Genomic DNA, 24,471 nt, shown 5'->3' with positions numbered 1-24,471 from the left:
TGTCCAAGGCCACATAAGCCAGCATAAAGCGGCACCAGTCAGCTACGTGGATGAATTGAATACTACTATCGACATAGTTTATAGCGTACGCATAACATACCTTTAAATAAGTTGTTTTATGATCAGTTTTGCGTATTGCGTATATAATTGAAATGCTTAGTATTTCATACAGATCTGACACCAATCTGCAACATCCAAAGTCTGTGAAAATCTCCTAATATGTGTCTTGCTCTGAGAAAACTGGGCATAATGCATGTGCGTAAAGTGTCGTCCCAGATTAGCCTGTGCAGTCCGCACAGGCTAATCAGAGACGACACTTTCCGCTTAAACTAGATTTTCGGTAAAAAGGGACTTCCTTTAAACGAAAAATACCATAAAAGCGGAAAAGGTCGTCCGTGATTAGCCTGTGCGGACTGCACAGGCTAATCTGGGACGACACTTTCCGCACATGCATTTTGACAAATTTTAACAGAACAAGACACATATCTATTTTCGTTTTCCGATCTCGCATCGTTGCCCGCTATCATTAGTCGCTGAATATAGATAATGCACGCTGTTCAAATACGAACCGCTCTTTACCCAGCTCTGAACCGGCAATTTCAATTTCGCCGCAATCCCCGCCCAGTCAATAAATGTTACATTCTTCTATCTGTCCAATACGCGCGCGGGTAACCGATTCAGTCCGCCCCTTCCGTAGCGCAGTCAACAAATAACAATTATTTATGTTATGGAAATCAATCCGCCTCGCTGAATATGGTGGAATATTGTAACTGACACTCGAAAAAAAGTTGAAATTTTCTATAATCTGTATTCAAATTATAATCTCGGATCTGTTTGATGACTAGACAGCCCTGGTTTGCGCATGTGTAAAATATGAGGGATTTAATTTCATTTGGTGCGGTTGGTTCTCGAGCGTTGCGTTGTGTTATTGTGGAATTAACGTAAAATGATGATTTGACATCTGACAGTTGGTAGGGCAGTCAGCATCATTGAAGAGAAAGGTGATGCTATTTGGAATAATCTGAGCTGTTGTTTTGTTATACGCTAGTAACTTTGACTTATTATTTAACTTGCGATGAGGAAGAAATTAATTTAGATTTAACAAAAATATATTTATTTTGTGGTCGGACTGAGATGGTAATTTATGTCGATTGGCATAATTAATAATATAAACAAGGTAAACGAACTGAAGTGCATGTTGAATCTGCATTCCCTTAGTGATCCCCGTCGCGTGGACTTCGGTTCGAAAACGTTTCCCCCGAGATCTTCGATGCACGGGATGGACATAGCGCTGGCAAAAATGGAGCACATGCACTCCCAGGCAGCGGCGGCGGCACAGGCCGCCATGATGAGCGTTCAGGGACGCGGCTCCCCGACACTCAGCCACAGCAGCCCGGAGCCGATGACGCCGCCAGCGATCGTGTCCCGCGCACACAGCCTCGCTTCGATGCACGGGGCAATGCTGAGCCACGGGCATGACATTTTGAGCAAGCTTCACAAGGTCTCATACAGCTCCCCGCCGCCCATTGCATGCAGTCCCGAAAACAACGTGTGCAAGTTGATAAATTACCGCGGTGCCAAGATCGCTGCGTTCAACGTGGACGGCCGGGAGCTAATCTGTCTCCCCCAGGCGTTCGAGCTTTTCCTCAAGCATCTGGTCGGCGGCCTGCACACCGTCTACACGAAGCTGAAGCGTCTGGACATCACGCCCGTCGTGTGTAACGTGGAGCAGGTCCGGGTGCTACGGGGGCTGGGAGCCATTCAGCCCGGGGTCAACAGGTGCAAACTGATCTCCTGCAAGGAGTTTGACATCCTATACGACGATTGCACAAATTCCAGGTAGGTACATTTCTACATACTTATTAATGGTCTGGTTAAGTAGGACTATTATTACCGCATGAGTTTTGTCATTCCAAAGCAAATATAGAATTCACAGTTCGTGTATTTTTTAGTATGAATTTGTATTTATATTAATAGCTAATTATTCGTTTTGAAGCACATTATGAACATTTTAATATCGAGTATTTCTTGTAAGGTATACTTTTCTGATAAACATTTTTAACTCAGTATATATTTTCAAAACGCATAATATTTAATCTTGCTAATTATTGATTATATTAAAACAATGATTATTTGCGTTCGCATCTGTCCAGTATTTTAATGCAGGGACGACAAGAAATGAAAACTATGTTTGCATGTTTTGCGGATGATTCAGTGTGTGCATCTACATATTCATTAATGCAACATATCTAATTAACTACTAGACAAATGATGTTGGGTGCCATATACTTGTATATTATACGCCATCTATTTTGTTTGTGTAACTTTATAACTGGCTTGTACCGCACCCCTGTATATGCGATAGCATCGGGTACCTAAGATGTACTTATTTCAAAAATAAGTGTTTGTTTGTCACAGAAGAATGTATCTAGTAGTATAATAATTTCGTGGATGAGTGTCATATTTGATGTCAGCACGGCGAAATGAAGTGGTAAAATGATAAACGTGTAAATTAATGCTTCTTATATTTCCGTCCTCGGATGTCGGATTTCAAAAACGTATTTAACAAATATTATTCAAGTTAAAAGTATGATTGTTAATTTATACATACTTAACGGGAAAAACAACATCGACACCGGAAGTGGTATCATAATACAATGTTTACGACACAGTAAATACTATATACATAATACAATAAAATTATCAGCTGTATGCTGTACCGATTTACCGAGATGTGACATGTAATACGATATATATATCGCAGCAAACATTCAAAGATACAAATACAGTGCACATTATGCTGCTTTGGATTTCCTGAAATTGTTGTGCTCAAGTATGCATGCATACTGCTTCTTCTCCTTGCTCCAATTAGATGTTCGAGTATGAATTTTTTTTAATAATACAACGAAAATGTTATTACAATTATTTCAAATATCAAAGTCCCGTGCACATTTAAACATAAGTAAACATTGTATTTATAAAGTGTCTCGCTCTTCGCCTTACCAATTAATTAACGGTAAAGGTCAGGGCACTTACAGTTAAATCTAATTGCAATATACATAATAATGTGTGCTAATCTAAGAAACAAATTATTAACGTATTTGATATTTCGTTCACTGTTTAACAATTTCTCTGAGCGTTGATTTATTTGTCCGAATTTAATTCTGTCAAATATTGATTGATTCCATCCTGATAAAAATGAATTTCTTTAAACACTTCAAGAAGGTAAAATACAATTTATAGACATATTTGCCTTTCGTTTAATTTTACTTTTTTTAATTTACCAAAATTATATTTCGTTTAAGGCTTACCATACCCCAAAAAATCAATGTTAGATATTAGCGTTTGTTGGACCGCATGGTACCAAATCGAATCCTATAAAACTTATTTTTTTTTAAGTTTTTATGAATTCACAATCAAAGCTGGACGTGCTTTTGGCGTTGTAATATTGTTTACGTATATGGACGATAGAAAACTTCATCCTTATGTCTTAGTATTTACATTGTGTGTCAAAATTGAGATCAAATGCATCATTTGGTGTATTATGAATTGCCCACCCTTATTAAAAACGGCTTTCAATCATATTGGACATACTAAAAGATTAGAATCGTGAAATAATATTCTTCACAGATGTGGAAAACAATATGAACAATATGAAACACATTTTATCCCACGTGGTGTCATGATTAGACGTTCACAAAGTAAAATTTTCCACTTGCATAATTAAAGGGACTGTCAACCACGACGACGAAGAAAAGAAAATTTGTAAAATACCGTATTTTTTACAATTATTAGTTTATATTGATTAAAATATCACGGCTGGAATATTACATTACTTGAAAAAAGTTGTCAATTTTTCATATTTTCAGTATATTCGGTAATAAATTTTACTGGTTATGTCTACCAGGTAACTTCTAGTTAACTATAAATAACGCCAGTAGATTGATCATCATCGTCACGTGGTAAACCCAGGAACGCAAATTGTGCATGCGTAGTGAATTGTATATATTTTATATATTAAATGATCGAACTACTCGCGTTATTTATAGTGTGTCTACCGTTATGTCACCTATTTTCGCGATGTACTTTCGATTTCACATCGCAAAAGTTTATTACCGAATATACTGAAAATATGAACTTTTTTCAAGTAATGTAATATACCAGTCATGATATTTTAATCAATATAAACTAATAATTGTAAACAAATACGGTATTTTACAACTTTTCTTTTCTTCGTCGTCGTGGTTGACAGTCCCTTTAACAGCAATATCCGTGCGTTTGCATTTCTATATCAATTTGACGTTCTACCAGGTTTCCATGTTTTCATTTGCATTTTAATAAAGTAATGGGGCGCATTAAATGACGATCAAAACATACCCAGTATATTATGTACGATTTCTGCTGTGCGAATGCAATGCACTCACGTAGCACCGAATGCACAACGCATATATGTTTGTGTTTAAAGGTACCGTCAACCGCGACGACGAAGAAAAGAAAAAGTTGTAAAGTACCGTATTTTTTTACAATTATTAGTTTAAATTGATTAAAATATCACGACTGGTATATTACATTACTTGAAAAAAGTTCATATTTTCAGTATACTCGGTAATTAGATTTCGCGATGTGAAATCGAAAGTTCATCGCAAAAATAAGTGACAAAATGATATACACACTATAAATAACGCAAGTAGATTGATCATTTTATATATAAAATATATGCAACTCATTACGCATTCACAGTGTGCATTCCTGGGTTTACCACGTGACGATGATGATCAATCTACTTGCGTTAACTGGTAGTTATCTGTTACCGGTACCCAGTAAAATATATTACCGAATATACTAAAAATATGAAAACTTAACAACTGTTTTCAAGAAAGTAATATACCAGTCGTGATATTTAAAACAATATAAACTAATAATTGTAAAAATACGGTATTTTAGAACTTTTCTGTTTTTCGTCATTCGTAGTTGACGGCACCTTTAATATAAATTACAGTCTGACAAGGTCTAGCTGAAGTTAAATATATTAAAATGGTATACTTAGCTGCAAGTGATATCAAGTGAAGCAGAATCCTCCATGTTGATGCAAGCAAGTTGCAATTTTCTCATTTTTGACTCCTGCAAAAATTTAGCCTTGCCTCATTTTGACACATTTGTTTTCCACAATCCAGCTTAGGACAAGACATGTTATGTTATGAAAATAAAACAGCTTTTGTGAAAATGTTTTATTCATTATTATGATATATAAACTATCACAAAACCTTAAACATACATTAAGAAACATTTAACGTTACTTCAGTTTTTTTTACCATAATCATTTTTATTTTGACCCCTCATAATTGTGAGACCCTGGGTCATTTTGACTCCTGGTTTTCAAAATCTACTGAAATCCCTGAGCTGCATTTATAGGCTTACACAATTCACCATTCTGGTACATATATAACCAATGGCCCAACGTGATTTGATATACAGCAATACAATAATGTCAACGTTGAAGTCCGTTATAACTTTATTGAATATGTATAATTACAAGATGTAAAGAGATAAACGTAGCCAATATAGGCTCGCACAAATTATAATAAATATATCAATGATTCGCATCAATAATGTTCACACATATGTTTGCTATAAAAAAAAACAACATTACGAATTAAATTGATTAAATTTGACTTAATTTAATATATTATGCCAATTGCATATTACTTTATACAATGTCATTTCATGTGCATTGAATATTATAAAGGCAAGTGTGACATATGCGTATAATAACTGTTAGATACTTTGGAACATGATTTTAAATGATATTGTTGACGATACAGCAGTTGTCGATGTTGAGTAATTTCTCTAAATTGGAAAGCTGCGAATGAAATAACGAACGGAGTAAATACAATACTTAAAACAACGAACTTGTAAATAATATGACTGGTGAAGGATATTTTACAACACAATCAAACATTTAACTGAAAACATGCTGAAAAAAGTCATATAAGCATCTGCGATGTAATGAACAATCTATATTACATATTTAATAAAGTGCAAAACAATCTTAATTGTATCGCTCTTTAAGTTTTGTCGCAAACAAATATACTTTGTCTAGCGTCACTAGAGTTCTTGAGGGCAGATGTTAAATAAATTATTTTTGTAACAAACCTTTCACAAAATGGCTCGTAAATCTGTGACTGTGCCCATTTTCAGGGTCTGAAAAAATGGTCGCCTCTTTCACCGATAGTTTCGTTTGTTACGTCGAGGGATGAGTGGCCTTCCTTGATTATTCAAATCTTTTTAATTAGTATTGTAATGGTGTGTTGTCGATAGTTAATGGTACTTGGTCACTGATTTCAATATGTAAAGTATGCATTTCAATGTCATAATTTTACATTTTTAAGAATTGCATGTAAAATCTGATCTTTACTTAGAACCACGGACATATCTATCAAACAGCCACCGCCTTAACCCAACGCAACCGCATTTTAAATGTATTGAAGCAACTCATATGTTGTCAGCAATAACCCGTTGATACTTACATATAACCTTTTTTTTTAAAGATGATATTAATTTAATTGAAGATGTTTTACTTTTGTTTTCATTTTCAGTCAGTTAATGGTACAAATCTTTTTAGTATGTTATGTATGTGTAAAAAAGTCTCAGCAATATAATAATGTATGCCAAACTAAGCATACTTATAAATAAAGGGTTAATAATATGACCTTTTGGATTAAGATGCAATTATTCGACCCTTTGTTCCCGTTTTTCAAAGTGGAACTGAAAAATACACAAAACACTGCGTATTACGTCGGTCGTTTTGGAAAATATGTGTAACGAGCAGTGATGAATGAATGATGGTGCATTTTAATAACCATTAGTTTTGTAATGTGATATTATTCAATATAAGATGTGGAATATTTCTGTCAGATGCACCCGAAAAATGATAGTTTGCTGATAATGAAACCTTATATTTGAATTTCGTCAAACATTTTTTATTTTCAATATATCGCTATGTCCGTATCCTTATTTAGTTAGAATTTTCAATCTTCTCCTTGCTGTAAACGAGAACATACCCTTTAAAACTAGCCATTTAGCTTTGCAAATTGCACAATGTCACTTGTAGATACATGCCGTATGAACCTCGATCTGGGAAAACGAGCTTTAATGCACGTGTGTTAAGTCTCGTTCCAGATAAGACAGCGCCTGTCCGCATTTTCCTCCGTATTGTCGCTAAGAATAGACTTCCTTTGAACGACAATGCCATAAAAGCGTAAATTGTCGACCCTGATTACCCTAGGCGGAATGCACAGGCTAATCTAGGACGACACTATGCAGACATGCATGAAGCCCGTTTTCCCAGATCGAGGCTCATATCTATTTATAGGCTTATTATGTTATGTTTTTGTAAACGTTAAATGCACAAAAACGTTTAAAAACTGTTTTTGCCCCCCCCCCCCAAAAAAAAACCCAAAAATAGTTTTTAAGGATATTATATTTGTGGATACTAGCATGCTTTAGAAATTTTTGAAACATTTATTGGCAACGATGTAACCTTTATTTTAATGATATGTCAGGTAAAACACGTTAAGGAGGTGTACTTGTGATTGGCATTTTTGAGATTGTGTCTGATTACAATTCTGGCCATGGGGCTTTCTTGTAGGTAATGGTCGTGATCAATGATGATTATGGTGGTGGTATCGTTGACGATAATGATAATGTTGATGCATACATGTATGATTGGGATAAGGTTGTTGTCGATGATGATGACCCTGATGCACATGTCTATGTTGCTGTTATTGCTGATGCGATTGATGTTGTTGCTGCTGCTTCTGAGGAGGATTGTTTAAATATTACAGGTATTGCTGAATAAGAAACTTTATTCCAGTGCCAAAAAGCTTCAAATATGTTTGGTGCATTTCCGCATTTGGTGAGACATGTCGAAACAGAAATAAATATTTCTTCAACATTTAATTGCTTATTAAAATTCCAAACTGTATGCTTAAAGAAACGAAACATGTCACCGTCACCTGTCTGCTAGACAAGGGTTTACAATTTAAACGATCCCCTTAAACGATTAAATTGAATTTTAATATACAATTGTTTACAATTAATGGGACGAATTTACGACCAAATTATCGCGGTTAATTTCGGTTGAAACAAACGCACTTTTGATTTGGTGCACCCAGCGCGTCCAGAACTTTAACATTTATTATCCGGCGAATAAATACTCCGTTTGATTAAAACGAACAATCGTAAAGCATTTTGACAAATGTTGGTTTATAACTCATTAATATTCATTACATTTTTATACGCTACAATCCAACTATTTCAAATGCGTTAAACAGATTTATTAAATTTCAACTCAACCACAAAGAAATGTATATTCCTTAGCCCAAGTTGTATATATTTTTATTACAGTTTACACTTGACGGTTTATTACATTTATGTTAATTGCCCAAACCGGACAATAACCAATTCTTTATACAGAACTCAACATATTTAATTACATTGACTTTTAATTATAAAGTTCACATGAGTTTTATTTTGACTTTTATGGTAAATGACATCTAATTTACTGTGAATAATCGTCGGGTTTTCCTTTAACTAAGAATCTATTGTTCCACGCCTTTTAGGCAATACACTTGGACGAAAATACTTTTTTGACATTCAATCCGGTCGCAAACCGAAGATTTTTTGTGTGCTTTGGTTATGCAACCCTATAATTGAAGTTGCGGGGTGTTCCGTACTTTAAATATCTACATTCATGATAATAGCCAAACGATACGTACATTTTGCATTTGCAAGAAAAAAAAACTGATTAAAATTAATATGTATTCAGACATTGAAAATATCAATTAACTGATCATGAAAAAGAAAACCGATACATTAGATTTTCACGGATTTAATGTCTTTATACCATAAGTAATGGTATCTTAATAAATCATTAAATAAATCATTAATTCGTATGTTTAATTAAACCTCAGTAATACGTCAACAGTCTTTTATAAAATAGTTTTCGCGTTTAAGTTCGTCATCAAGTGTATAATGAACGAACCTTCAAAGGGTATTCCCACGTGTTTCTATTCAAATTAAAAGCAAACATGCAAACACGGAATCTACACAAGAAGCGTATTCTACTGTAATAAAAGCACCCAAGCTGTCAGATATGAACATTGAAATACAAGTTTATACTTTATAATCTGAAAAATAGAATTGCTGCTGAAATGACGTAGCGCATATTATGTCAGTCGAATATTTGAGGAGTATGTTTCAGTCGGATGGCTTATGTTATGACATATCACACGAGAGGTGGAGCCACGAGTATAATGGGAAATAGCGTAAGTCACATGACTGATTATACCAGGTACCCTTGGAACAATCGAACAGCGTAAAATCCCATTATTATACACACTCCCATACTTTTATTTTCTATAAAAACGTTCCTGTTGATGCTTATATAAAATATTACAAGATATTTAATGCCCTCTGTGCTGTATGACGGGGACATAAAATGCCAGATAAAATAGTCCGACTGGTTTGTAATACGGACTCGGATAAAAACGGCGAGTACCGTAGCTCAAAATGGGGACTACTTGTTTCGTTGTATACTGTGAGTTTAACAACGATTATTTTGTTATTTGATAATCGAGTATCGTGGCAGTTAAGTTTATACATATAAACAACGTGAAACTTCGGCTACACCAGCAGGCGAGAAACTAAGGTCCTCAAGTATATTAATTAACTCAATACTTGTCGCCCGCCGCTGGTTAGCTAACGAAACGTGGCTGCCCCGTCACCAATCGACATTTACGACTTCGAAGTGAGATCTCGCAATAAATTATTGTTCTTAAACAAAACCAGAGGTGACATCCAACTGACAATTACACTCGGCAATAAAATATTTGATAAAAAATAAAACCGTCAAAGCAGACATGCATAGGTATTATTTAACCGCCATCCAGTAAAAACAAACGACTTATTTGTTGAATTAATTAAGAGCCGGAATCACCTTGTTTGCTTTGTAAAATGTATAGCCTTACCTGTCAGTTTTGACGACTACGTCCAAATTTGTACTAATTAAACAAATGTTTAATCTGCATATTCTTTTCATCAGAAAGATGGGGCATTAAAACTATCTCGCCAGTTGGCACACCTGTCTTAAAAGGCATTGCTATTAAATTTACGTTGCACTTTTAAATGACCGTGAAAAGCGGAGTGCAAATAGGGAAAACTAACTTAAATCTAATAACATAGTAAGCATACCTAACTAAAAAACTACAACATAGGTACAATCATTAAGCACATGAAAAAAATGCATTGCAGATGGTTTCATATAACCCTAGTCAGAACATATGTTTACTAAGATGCAAATATTCGCACTTTGTAATTTAACATATGTTGTTAAATTGCAACAAAAATGTACATCCGATTGGCCATAAACGCAGCAGCCATGCATTCTCAACCAGGTGTAACCTTCACCCATCGCAATGTTGACACTCAAAGCAGTCAGGTCGACTGAAGCTATCAGTGTAATTGAAAATGGTGTCGTATTGCTTATCTAGCTAGCAAATGTCGTACGATTGAAACATGATTCACTATTAACTAAGCAATTGTTGATGTTAATAGTTTGATGCTTCAGATATCTATCTACAAATCCCAAGTCGAGTTTTAACGCTGCGCACACTGTGTGTGGACAATAGAGTTTATATTGATAGCATTGGGTTCATCATTTATCAAAATGAGTCTGTCAATCGTTACTTAAAACCAAATTGAAATCCAGAACTCCGCATTGACTACAAGCCCGTTTGACTTTGCTGAAAGCTGACCTTAAAATAATCGAATACCAATATGTGTAGCTTGAATAAAAAAGGAATAATGACGAATGGTGACAATATGTGTGGACCAGAAAACACACCTTAACCCATCTACGCCTAGCGTCTAGAAAAAAGTCCTTGGCAAACAGCGTAGACCCAGGATTTGCGCTGTTTGCTTAAAGGAATTTCTGTAAGAAATATTCTAAGTATAGAAATAAATATACTAGACATTCCTAATTTTGGAAATAAATTGATCCAATTTAGAAGGATGGGAGAGTCCACTAGGCAAAAATGGGTTAAGTTGTGTGCATCACAATGCACATACCACGTAAATAAAGGATGGCCAACACAGGTGTTGACACAATGAGCTACATGACATACAGAGTCTTGTGCTCACGAAAGTTGCAAAATGTTAATGGGTATGGACCCCAATAATTCCATAGTGTGATACCAGCACATGTAGCCATATCTACAATGACAGAAATAGGAACAAATTACTTCATTGCGACTGTCATCCGTTGAAATCAGCATGACATTTGCGTTCATCTACCCGGCTTTGTGCAATAGATCTCCGTACTCCACGGCGATAATGTGACACAACCAAAGTGCGACGTTCACATTGGTAATAGTTATGGTAGTAATGGATTCGTAATGTGAATATTTAAATTAGCATCTCAAAAAATGAAATTTTTACACAATTTTGACAAATACTATTTGTCAGCGTGGAGAACGGTTTTTCTCGGTTTCCGCATCAACGATTGATACATTTGTTTCTGACAATACATCCCCGTCGCGCGGACTAGAAGTAGGATGCGCGAATAATACAAAACAAACTTTAATACTTTCACACTGATTTAAATGTTAATTTGCCGTGAAAAGGAATCGATTAATGGCCGCGGTGTTCTTAACTGGGTGTCATACTTCTGCCCGCTGGTTGCCGGGTATTGGTATGGGCCTTGGGCGTACGAATAGCGACAAAATATTAATGCTGACAGCAGACGTATATATAAGTTTCGTTCTTGGAAAACGAGGCTTAATGTATGGGCGTTAAATATCGTCCCATATTAGCCTGTGCAGTCTGCTCAGGCTAATGAGGGACAACACTTTCCGCCTAACTGGATTTTTGTTAAGAAGAAACTTCCTTTAAACAAAAATTCCATAAAAGCGGAAAGTGTCGTCCCTGATTTGCCTGTGCAGACACACAGGATAGTCTGAGACGACACTTTACGCATGCGCGATTAACCCGTTTTCTCAGAGCAAGGATCATTATGCACATTATTGTATTCTAAATTAACTTTCTCACTTCATTTGGTAAGAATTGTTTCAAGATATTACAGCCTGGTTTTGTGACGTCGCTATGACTGTATTTTAAAACGCGAGTACATTTGCAAATCATTTAATTATAAATTTATTTTTAGGTAATACACCTTAGTTTGCGGTTTTATGATTCCATCGCTGTATGGACATATATCGACACCTAACATAGTTGTTATATTCCGAAATTGCTCCACCTACCTTCTCAAATGTATTCACAAATTTTCAGATGTCAATGATGCATTTCGTGAAATAAATTCGAATGGATGAGATACCCTCTTTCTTGTTATCACTGTGACATTTAACTCATTTATGCCTAGTGGACTCTCCCATCCCTTTAAATTGGATCAATTTATTTCCAAAATTAGGGGTGTCTAGTATATTTATGTCTATATTTAGAATATTTCTTACTAAAATTCCTTTAAGTAAACAGCGCAGACCCAGATGAGACGCCTCATCATGCGGCGTCTTATCTGGGTCTACGCTGTTTGCCCAGGCCTTTTTTCTAGACGCAAGGCATAAATGGATTAAATACAGAAACATTAAGCTTCGTTCAGTCATTCATTCAACTGAACACATAATTATGTAACACACAAATATATCACATCGCATCGATATTCCTCTTTAGCATCGTCTGTCTCGATACCAATCTCTGTTATGGGCATCGGTGGTGTTCCTCTGTTATCGTTTTTGCAAGTTTCATTGAACAAAACATTCTTCCCATATAAATTTCCATAAAACAATTATTAAATTCAATGGATCTTTGATACAGAACGTTTGTTCCAGCTGCCCGGAGGTTTATTTAATAACGTTAATTGTTTTGTTATTGTCTTTCGTGCAATTCTTATCAGCATCCCAATATTTGTTGTTACTATAAATAGCCGCATGCAACGAATCGTGACGTAATGAGAACGCGGGATAGCACTAAATAGATACAAGGGAAATAAAATAAATGTTTTATAAGATGCACATTAAATAGATCTGATTTGATAAAACTCTTTTTTCAAGTGAGATGTTTATCAATCATTCCATCGCTTTGTTATCTTTGTATGTATCACCATTTGTTCGGGAAGCAGATGGAACTCTTAAAACCTACATGCTTGTCATTTTATGATAGCTCTGTAATAATAGTTTTTAATTATTGTTTTATTGATTTTTAAATAGCCGACGAAGCAAGATTATTCATATAGATTTGGTAATAAAGTTTAGGAATAATGCAAATCCAGTCACATTAGCAAGACCATACAGTACACATTTAATATTTCTGAATAAAACCAGGGATAAAACCTCTACAAACCAATGCACATGTGTATTGCGTTATACATTAAGAAACAATAATCATGTTGAAATAAAACTCACAAGTGTTTATTGTTCATAAAATAAATCGAAATAATAATGCCTATAGAGTCTTCATTAAATTTACACGTGCCCTTGTATGCACATTGTTAACAATAAACTGCTCAGTTGCTCATTCGATTTGTCTTTTTTACGCATACCATAATTCTTGTTTATCAGTATTTCTCATAAATAGTGTTTCCGATTGCGCATTTGACGGCAAATGTCAAACAAAATTTAGTTGAAAATATTTCATATTGCTGAGATTTGTCCCAGTAAAGGTGTTACATAAATCCAGATGTTTAAACAGTCTTTTTTGCATGACTACGAATGCTTGTAATGACAATGGCATCCGATTCGAGCACATTTTCAATAACGAGAACCAAGTGCGTTTAAATTCTTGTGGTAATAATGGTGGATCATGATGTTAATAAAATGAAACTGATATCGCTGTAATGAAAACACATGTTTTCCTGAGTTTAATTATACCATAGACTGGTCCCAGGTTTGTACTGTTTTTTGAATGTTGCAAATGCTCTTCTATGTCGTATGTATCAATTACATGTAGTTTGATTAAAACACTTACTGGCAAAGGTTCGCTCTGTTTCTTTGATGTTATGCGTTCTAATAAATGTCGCATGTTTCCATGAGTTTGCATCCGTTGATTGACCATTGCAAGTCTCTTAAAGTACAACGCCATAGTTTAACGCGACGCAGACGCGATAAGGTTGTATGGTGTGGCGTATTGCAATATGTCCGCCACGTGACCTTGCTACAGGTAGTTCTGACCCCTGATTTATCTTCAAAAGGAACACCACGAAGTGGTTCTTATTCGGACATCAAAATAAGTCTGAAATGCATTTTGGTGCATTCTTTGTATTTTTTTTCTGTTATGTAACTCATAGAACTAACAGTAACAAGTATTGCAATGGCACATGACTCTTAGAAGGGTAGATACTAAGGGGGTACACAATTAAAGAACAGAGATGCAATCGGTTTCCCTATTATCAAATTCTCACAGTTGTATGCGAATGTAAATAGATTGCTAAAAGACAAAATGATTTTATCTTCCGATAATAAACTGATATGTTTTTGAAAGAGGCTGGTTGAAAGGACGTTTGATAGTAAAAGGAGCAAACACATGTTTTGCAACGTACTTATGAAATAATGTGTATGTGCACAATTCTTTCCTCGTCTGAATCAAGGTACACTTTCACTTACATCATTATCGTGTCCAGGTTTAACCCATTTATGCCTAGCGTCTAGAAAAAATGCCTTGACAAACAGCGTAGACCCAGATGAGATGCCGCACGATGCGGCGTCTCATCAGGGTCTGCGCTGTTTGCTTAAAGGAATTTTAGTAAGAAATATTCTACATATAGAAATAAGTATACTAGACATCCATAATTTTGAAGATAAATTGATCCAATTTAGAAGGATGAGAGAGTCCACTAGGCATAAATGGGTTAACTATATCGAGTACAGTCACTTTCTGCCTCTTTCGACCCGCCTATTGTGTGGTCTTAACTTGCTCACATGCGATTAAACGTGTAACTTTAAAACGAGTTTCCGTTACTCGATAAAAACAAAAAGAAAGGAAAATTAGTCATAAAGCTTATGAAATTCTTCACGCGTCGAGGCTACTGGATTGCTATACATCTGTCGTATCAGAACCCTAAAAATTGCTTCATATCTCCCTTTAAAATACTCCCAACTATGCGAAGTATGGATAACTAGCCGGTCGCAGGTATGTTTTATTGCCCCCGAATGCCTTGAACGTTGATCGGTTCAGGGAGTTCTGGGTACACTCTTGCTCTGGCATCTACAACGTACCAGCTCACATCTGGGAAGGTCCAGAGTCAACAGGAATTACAACTCATAAAACAACTCTGGCTGTTGCTCCTTACGTGTCAGGTGGCAGATTGCGTCGACCTTTAAGTGTGCCAGTGTATAGTGGAACCATCTCTTTTCAATTTCTTTAACCTTTTACCACTTACTAGTAGATAGGTATTTTCACGAATTTGTAGTGCCTTAGAAAGTTATATTTAATTTAAGACCTTTCGTACTAGATTGAGGTTTTTAAGGCTTCATCTCCAAACCTTAGATACAGATGAGCAGCAAACAGCATAACACCTGAACAGACTGCGAGTTACTCGAAGGCTGTTCTTGTTTTATGCTGTTTGCACATAGCCATTTCCTTTTTGGCTCTGAGTGGGAAAGGGTCAAACATGAGCCTCGTTCTGAGGCTTAATGCATGTGTGTTAAGTGTCGTCCCTGATTAGCTTGTGACGACCGCACAGGCTGATTTGGGACGAAACTTTCCGCTATTATTGTATTTTTGTTCGTTGAAATGAGCTTTCTTCTTATCGAAAATCCAGTTTAGGTGGAAAGTGTTGTGTGATAGCCTTAGCGGACTGCACAGGCCAATCTTGGACTATACTTAACGCACATGCATTAATTAAATCTCGTGTTTTTTTCAAGAGAGTGAACGATGGCAGCTCCATGTTTCACGACGTGCACGGTGTATTTCTTAAAATCAGCATAAACTTACAATTAAACAACTTTGTACATATTATGTTCCAGACATAAAGGTGTAAAGATAGCTGTACCACGTGTTTTCATATGCCATACACGTAGTCAGGCTATGGATTTTGGTCCCGCACTTACGCCATACACAAACCAAATGAAGTGTTGATTGTACTGTAGTGCGCCAGTGCAGGCTTGTCGTTTTGAGACTCCTTAACATTTAAATCCCGCATAGCCATTAATAATAATAACAGCAATACTATTATATAATACAATGTTTAGCAGATAAAAATGCATGCCAATGCAATATTTCACCTGCCGTACATAACGGTTATGCATTAAAAAAGAAATTTATACTACTATTTGTCAGTAAACACAGTATTGTAAAAGCTTCTGTATGTTACTGGTGTTTAGAAAAACAACATGTTGCAATATTATGTTTTAATTGAAATAATGATTTTATTGATATCATTACATGGTGATTTTGTTATGACTCATGGCATCATTTTTATGATATACATAAATACAACATGGTCTTTCTGTGATACATACAATTATATTAATTACACAATTGTATTGCATTTTATTCTTTCTCGTATTTTCACAATATTGTAGCAAAAAACTGACTTTTTCGGTATCGTGTGTATGGCTTATTCCTAGAATTTTTTAGTTCACTTGGCGATGACGACAATTTCTTTAAAAATTATATTTAATAATGCTCTTTCTTGTTATAAAAACTTTTATTTATTAATAGTAATGACCATTTAGTTACGGCAACGATATATTTAAGTGTTTGGTTGGCTATACATGAGTTAAACAGAAATGTATTATATGATTATTTTATTGTATTCAGAATTTAATTATTGATTGTTGTTGAGAATGTGAATTCCTAAAATGCGTGTTGTACTAGAATACATCATTTACTAACAAAGACTGTTTTGAACTGAAAACACGTGATGTTTAAAAGCATTCAATTGATACATTCATATAACAAAATCCATTCTAAAACATTATTTATTCTTAAATATTTAGATCTTTGGTTATGCAGGTGTGATAACATCTTTATAATTCGTTACGCACATTGCTTAAATATGTTTAATACTTCCAATTGTAAAGCAATGTGCCAGTTTACTCTTATTACCATAAAAATGAATCGGAATGTAACAATTATTAATGATGATTCGAACCATTTAACCAGCCATACAACACTTAACAGGGGTGTCAATTGGCCTAAATCTTAAATCCTGAAAATCATCCTAGAATTTGGGGGACGGAGTCAAAAGAGTTTTAATTATTCATTAAATTATGTTTCCTTTGTAAACAATATGCCAAAGGTCAATAATTTGTGTTGAAGATGACATTTTGTGACAAGAATGCTTAAAATAACCAAAACAATCCTCTGTTTTATATCAATATCAAAAATTTTCCTTGAGGGCTTAAATCCTGAATTCAGGAATAATCCTGAAAATTGACACCTCTGCTTAAATAAGTGCACAGTAATAATGTAATATGTTGGCCAGATTGTCTGGCCACCTGTACCGTTTTCCAGGGCATTTGCCTTCGGTGTTTACTTGCAACACCAAGATATTTCTGTAGACGAAAGCTCGTTCATCAAAACAAATTAACCCTTTATTCTTAATATTATTGCAAACTTGTAGCGTTCATGGAAACAATTACATTCTTGGCTGCAAACGAGCGCGTGTAAGCAAGGTTTCGCAGTCGCAGCCAGGTGCAGTTGTAGAAGTCAACATAAGAATTATTGTATTTGATAAAACTTTGGTACACGAAGACAATAAAATTCACAAGGCGATGTTTTGATTGCGTGTTATGTATCATGGCGTACCATTTAGAACCAAACACGTGTGGAATTGGATAAAAAAACACTAATAACAAATGAGTTAAATATGAATTAAATTAAATTATGTTCGCCGAATACACATGACATTAATTTTGTTTGTTGTGAATTTATTAAATGTATGTATAGTTACTTGCACCATTTAACACGTATATGTAAGGCAAAGAAAAATATAACTGGAATGTCATGCATAGTTCTCAAGCAAGTGTGTATGTCTTGATGGTAACTGCAAAATGAAATGCAAATATATACAAAAATATCTAGTTAGATTTTAAACGATTTTACCGTACGTACATATATATATTCTATGATTGTATTATACATATAATAATAATAGATAACGTTCAGTGGATACCATAATAGGAAGTAAGAATATTAAAACACGGGTCGGTGAACCAATAATTGAGACTGTATGTTATGGTAATACTCAAATTGTCACCATTATACAATTTCATTTTTATTATTAGCGATAGTTTACAAATATCATTAAAAAATTTCAATATTGTATTGGGATGTATAAGCTTATATTAGTAAAAAAAGTGTATCTATTTTTAACAGCATGCACCTTTATTAATTCCCAGCTGTTGTTGGTCTCATAACTCTTGACACTTTTGATTGCCATGGAGTTTGGTCATATAAAAGAAACACCACATACCAAAATATATACCTTTTACAGACATAACCAATTTTATCAAAGAAATAAGCCAGAGTATAATACAACTGTATTATCAGAAAGATCATTAGATAATCTGTTAACACTTGCGCTTCTGTTTTGATATGACGACCGTTCCGTGCATACATAACATTACAATTAACCATATCTAACCAAGGCAACGAGTATGCTCGGATTGTATTTGTTATTCTTGAATGTTGGATGATCCATTAACCACACCACACACCGCATAACAAATACCATCGCGTAAGTCATAAACCTAAAGATTGCATTGGCCTCTTTGGATGCATCCATCCGCATCGGGACACTGGCGTATCGCATTTGCCTTCAAACAGATTGGGGAAATACAAACAGGCTGTGTCAGTCTCAGTTGACAGTCGAGCACGAGGTAACCTTACACAATCAAACAATCTTCTACAATACAAAACAGATACGGTTTATTGCAATGTGATGAACATAGGTGCCTCGATTAGACTTTCGTTTTAATACTCTTTGTTATTCGTTGAAACATTATCAGTTTCGCTTTTTTATCCCTTGTAAAAACGAAATGATACAGAGCCGAAAACATTAAGTGTTGTAAAGGAGAAACATGAATGAAACAAGCTGCGTGCAGGGATTACGTAAATCAACATAAGGGGAGGGCCACCTTAAGTAACTCTACTCAGATTCACTTGTATTGCTTACTATATCTCGACTGAACATGCTTCACATATGCGTCGTCCGCAGAATGTTGAAAGCCCGAGTATGTATGCGTGACGTCCTAATTACTATTTGGCAAACCAACTCTGCAACAGTTTGTGAAGGAGTTGAAATTATTTTATCGGAAATTCCATGTTGTCTAAAACAATGTTTGACTTGCCACAGACCTTATCCCCAAATCTATGTATTCCACATTGGTCAACTAGGGTGAGTGTTAGCAGGGGAAAGTAGTTACAACCATCCATTTGTTGACGAGGTTTTGTGTGGCGGCCGGACGTAAGACTGCAAACAACAATTAGCAATTAGCCGCCAAACAGGCACATCCTGATGTGGATAAAAAGTGGAACATAGCAGCGAAACTGGACGTGGTATCAGCTAAATGAGGTGTTCCTCAAACAGATTTACGACAAAGCTTGTTGATTAAAACGTGGTCAGAAAAAAACATACTGAAACTGTTTAATGCCGTTTGAGAAGTTTAATCTGTTAATGCTGTCCATAAAAATACGATTGGATAAATATCAAAATATGTATAACTTGCTTTATATGAACAAGTACCGTATTCGCATCATTCAAACTTGAAACCATTTGTTATACATAAATTGAATGTCAACAGTTAAGCATAGAAGAAGAATTATTTTATAAATGAATGTGTAAGAAACGAATAATGCAAAGAAACCTCTGGGACGAAATGTATACGGAGCTGTTAAAATGAGAAGAACTGTGCCGTTTGTTAGACACAATGTCATACATGTACATGTACTAAGTAATAATTTGGTCTCTGCAAAGTATGTATCCGCCACATGCTTCTAACTACAAAAGCGATAAACAGTTTTCACACAGAGGATGCATTTGCCATAACATATTTACATGCATTAAGTCTCGGACACTTTTGTCATGCCTTTTTTATCTGCTCAGATGGAGAGTTTGGCCAAGAATGACCACATACACTATGCAATTCTCATTGCTTCATTGGTACACCTGCTTGTTTGGTGTTTTAAGGAGTCTCAAGCGAAGCGTTCTTGCTTGGTTAGTTTAAGGTTCATCAATACATAACAGTTTAAAACCGTGGAAACAATTAAGAAACGTAAAAATGGTTCATTTAAGAGTGTTTAACATCCAGCGAGTCATACAGATTCTTAATAATGATCGTAACATTATGAGATTACTATTACTTTGAGCATTTAATTTGGCTTCGCACGAGAAACAAGGTGCTATCAGTAACAGATAAAATTGACACATCAAAGAATTAGAATAAAAAGATAGAATTTATTTATTGACACAGAAACGTAACAGTATTTTCAATTGAAGTGTTTTATCAAACTTTCCTTTTTACTTTACTGGTTTGATGCTGTAAAATTCCTATGGTTAACCAAGGTAACAAGTTATATTAGTGCTGATGCCTTAAATCAAAATTACCAATAAAAGTCGTTATCTAATACCTTTACTATGCCTTTAATTTTATTGGATTTATAGCCATTTGTTTGTTTAGAATATTAGAAATCATTCGTGATGTCAAAATATGTGATAAATGGATTTTTGTATCTTTTAGATTACATTCACCGAAAGGGTGGGTTGGGGATAATGTTGAAACGGTTATCATTATGGTTGTCGGTGGGTTTGGTTGGTACTGATATATGGAGTGTTGGTGAATCTCATTTTGTAAAGCTTTACATAAGTGAAACCACCAAAAGTTAATCTGAAATAAAGTTACAATTATTTTTGGTCGAAGCATCTTTATTAAATTAAATGCCCGAAACTCTTTCACAATATGGAATCTTAAAAACTTAGCATAGAAATACTGTTTTTATCTCCACTTAGAATCACTCGACAGTTGTGTGGTGATTTATAATTGCTGAACAAGTTTAAACCATTGGTTAAATGTTTTTGTTGAATTGATTTACGATGGAACTGAAGCATCGATCGGATTGTACATTTACAAAAAAATGCAAATTGGTTATATATATCTATGAAAAAGGAAAATGTTTTTCGACAATACATTTGTTTTGTCCTGGTGCACATTGAGTCATAATGTGTACCAATAATTAAATTTATTAAAAATTAGACGCGTTATGCGAAAATGAGTCTTATACCAGCCAGCGTAGCTCAATGCAAGCTTGCTCAGTCGCGTATTCTGGTCAGCTCTGACCGCTATAAGTACTGCACAATTTCGTTGTCACGGCGTATCCTATGACCTTTTTCGCATGACGATGATCGTAATATTGCTTTAACAGACGTTTGATCACGTGAGTTATCAAACATTAATTTACGTTTTCCGCCACATGCTCATTATTCAATTTCACAGACCTCTAATACCGATATAATCACTCTTAACACCGTTTTCTCTATTTTTGATGACGAAATTACAATCACAGCAAAGTTTCGAGGTTTGTTGAAATCCTATAAATCTGTGCACAAAGCCATTATCAATAACTTATATTTGTTGAACAGTTCATTTTCTCAAAGAATAGCCATTTTCGTCTGATACAATGCGTGTAAATTAAATTGTTACAATACTACAATGCACCAAGGCCTAAATCTGTTGAGGCAGGATAACGACTGTATTAAAGCTGTATGGATTGAGATAGCGCATAATTCTAATTCCCTGTATGATAAGCGCTCGATTGTTGTCCGGATTGAGGAGTTTTAATTTTGTAATTGAAACTAAATTAGGCTAGCAACGCGATGTTTAAATTGACTCGAAAATTACCAACGTATTACAGCAACGTACGGGAGTATTTAGATAACATTTACTCCTCTTTTGACGTGATTCGTCAATAAATAAGCTGCATAATACGTTCACGTTGGCGAAAATTTAATCAGTTTAATTTATCCGTACAAATTAACGTATTTGCAAAATTGTTAAGTAGCCATATAAATAGTTACTCGGGTAATTCTAGAATGTCAAATTATCACGTTGCGAATCTTACAAATTACCAAACATTGCCTGGAGTTCAAACGAGGTTTTTCCTAAATAATTGTAATGTTATTGTTAGATAAATCAAATGGAATGAACAGTTGTTTTGCAAATTGTTTCCTCTGTATGTCACCAGCGTATATACTGATGCATTAAGGTCTCTAATTGTAGTGTTTATGGATTTGAAGAAATCCACTGATACGATTGTTTGGGAGCATGGCCATTGAGAAGACGCTGTTTAATTGTGGTAATGAGTAATTATTTGAGGTATTTAAATCCTCAGCCTTTGATAAATAGAGATTGTGTTAAAGATGACACAACCAAGAGTTTAAAATCACGAGATCGGTCGCTTATGCAACGAAAAAACACGAGAATAGCAACGAGATGTTGATAGCAAGATATCTGCCAATGGTACATGTTTTTTGGTTGCTTCTTCCTTAAAAAGGTTATGAATTTAGTAATCTGTGTTCTTGTCTATGTGGGTTGAATATATTGTTTACGGAATATGTCCCTATACATTAAAATATTCCTATGTGGTCCGCGGGACATATCACATTTCTAATTTGTTATTCTATTCAAATTTGCTTACTGTGCAGTATTGAATGGTATCAGTAAGTTTTAAATAATCTACGCAGTAATAGGAACACGAATTTATTACAAGCAGGGACTTTAAGAATATGTGGTTTATATCTCTTAAATATGATAACTGAAATGTTTGTATCAGTTATTTCTTTACGGCGAGTGTATCGTTAACAATGCAGTCGTTCAAAAACACTCTATTGGTGAAATTTTTTCTCTCACGCGCTTTTTCATATGCTTTTTATTGTTGGCTGAATCGACACAGATAAGATAGTCAATTGAGAGGATTGTTAAAAATTGAAATTAACTTACTGGTATCGTCTTGATAATAACGTCTTTCCTTTGTGAAAGATGATTTTGAGTTCGACATTTAGTCCTCCACCATAGAAACGTCGAAATTAATCATTCCGCACGCTGTGAAGAGTGTTGCATCTCGCAGTGATATAGATAAATAATAGAAACTTAGATTTGTGTTATTTCTTTTCAAGTGCTTATTGAAATGTTTTTCAAAATGAAAATGTCTTTTCATAAGTCTTTATGGCTATGAACGAAATTCCTCGCAATATCTATAATTGAGTGAACACATAATTAACACACATTCGCTAAAGAAACGACGTTTGGTGGCGGAGAAATGATACAAAATATCATCGGGTTACTAAAAAAGAATCCTGGAAACAGGGAGAACTCGTAAACTTTCTCACGTGTCGGTTTTTATGATCTTACATTAAAACTATTTTTAATGAAACCTCGCACTGGGAAAACCGGGCTTAATGCATGAGCATAAAGTTTCGCCCTTTCCTCTTTCATTGTAGTTGTTCGAATAAAGGAAGTATCGTTTACGCGAAAATCCAGTTTGGGCGGAGAGTGCCACTAATGATTAGCTTTTGCGGACCGCACAAGTTAATCTGGGTCGGTACTAAACCCCGTTTTCTCCGAAAGAGGCTCAATGTTGTATCTTTGTGGAAGCACTAGTGGTTTTTAATTTTTCGAAAAAAGGTGACTAAAAAAACCCACAATACGTTATTTCTTTGAAAACGAAGATATTGTTAGTCTAATCAGTTTCAGAACTTGTTAGTTGGTCGGGTTAGCGGCCGACTAAATTTACAGAGCTCATTTTGCAAATCAGTATGTGCTTAGAAGCCTTAAGTACGGTAAGAACCGCAACTCACTCTGCTAGGAACGATTACCGCTGCCTGTCTGCAGCAGACGACAAATGATTCTGCTCTAGCAGTGAGTGTATATACCAGCTTGTAAGACGACATTGGCCAGTCTAGTGTTTATCATTGAAATCTGTACACTACTTTCAGGTAAAACGGGGCTTAATTAATGCACGTCAAATAAGATTAGCCTGTGCGCACTGATTAGCCTGTGCAATGCGCACAAGCTAATCAAGGACGACAACAGCGAACAACTTCAGTGCCTTCAGCGCTTTGATATTGTAAGGTGACGGACAAATCGCAGAATACACTGAAATCAGTGTTAGCTCGTTTAAACATGCTGCGAATCGACCGACGTTTCTAAGTAAACATGTATCCTTTGACCAACAACTAAATTAAATAAATTGGAATGAATATGGCACCGGTTAGTTAATATTTGTTATTTGGCTTAATGCCCTCTCAATGTCCTGTCGGTTAAAAACGAATAGTATTATAATTGAAATGCAGAATTAAGTGAAGGTGTTTCATTGAACGTGTCCGTATCTTACGGATCAAAGAGTAGCACTGACATGAGAAGGCCGGAAAAGACCTGAAGATATTGGGAAAAGCCAGAACAT

General features: G+C 35.1%; 1 protein-coding gene across 1 annotated transcript in view; it reads left to right on the top strand.

Moving 5' to 3' along the window:
- The first annotated feature begins 752 nt into the window (after positions 1-752).
- LOC127877925 (dachshund homolog dac-1-like) overlaps positions 753-24,471 on the top strand; it is a 49,524-nt gene continuing 25,805 nt past the window's right edge. The window contains exon 1 of the mRNA XM_052424250.1: positions 753-1,839. Within this exon, the coding sequence (XP_052280210.1) occupies positions 1,145-1,839 (695 nt within the window). The 5' untranslated portion in view covers positions 753-1,144. The remainder of the gene's footprint in view (positions 1,840-24,471) is intronic.

Source organism: Dreissena polymorpha, chromosome 4, assembly GCF_020536995.1.
Source record: "Dreissena polymorpha isolate Duluth1 chromosome 4, UMN_Dpol_1.0, whole genome shotgun sequence".
Lineage (NCBI taxonomy): Eukaryota > Metazoa > Mollusca > Bivalvia > Myida > Dreissenidae > Dreissena > Dreissena polymorpha.
This window is presented reverse-complemented; position numbering and strand designations above follow the sequence as displayed.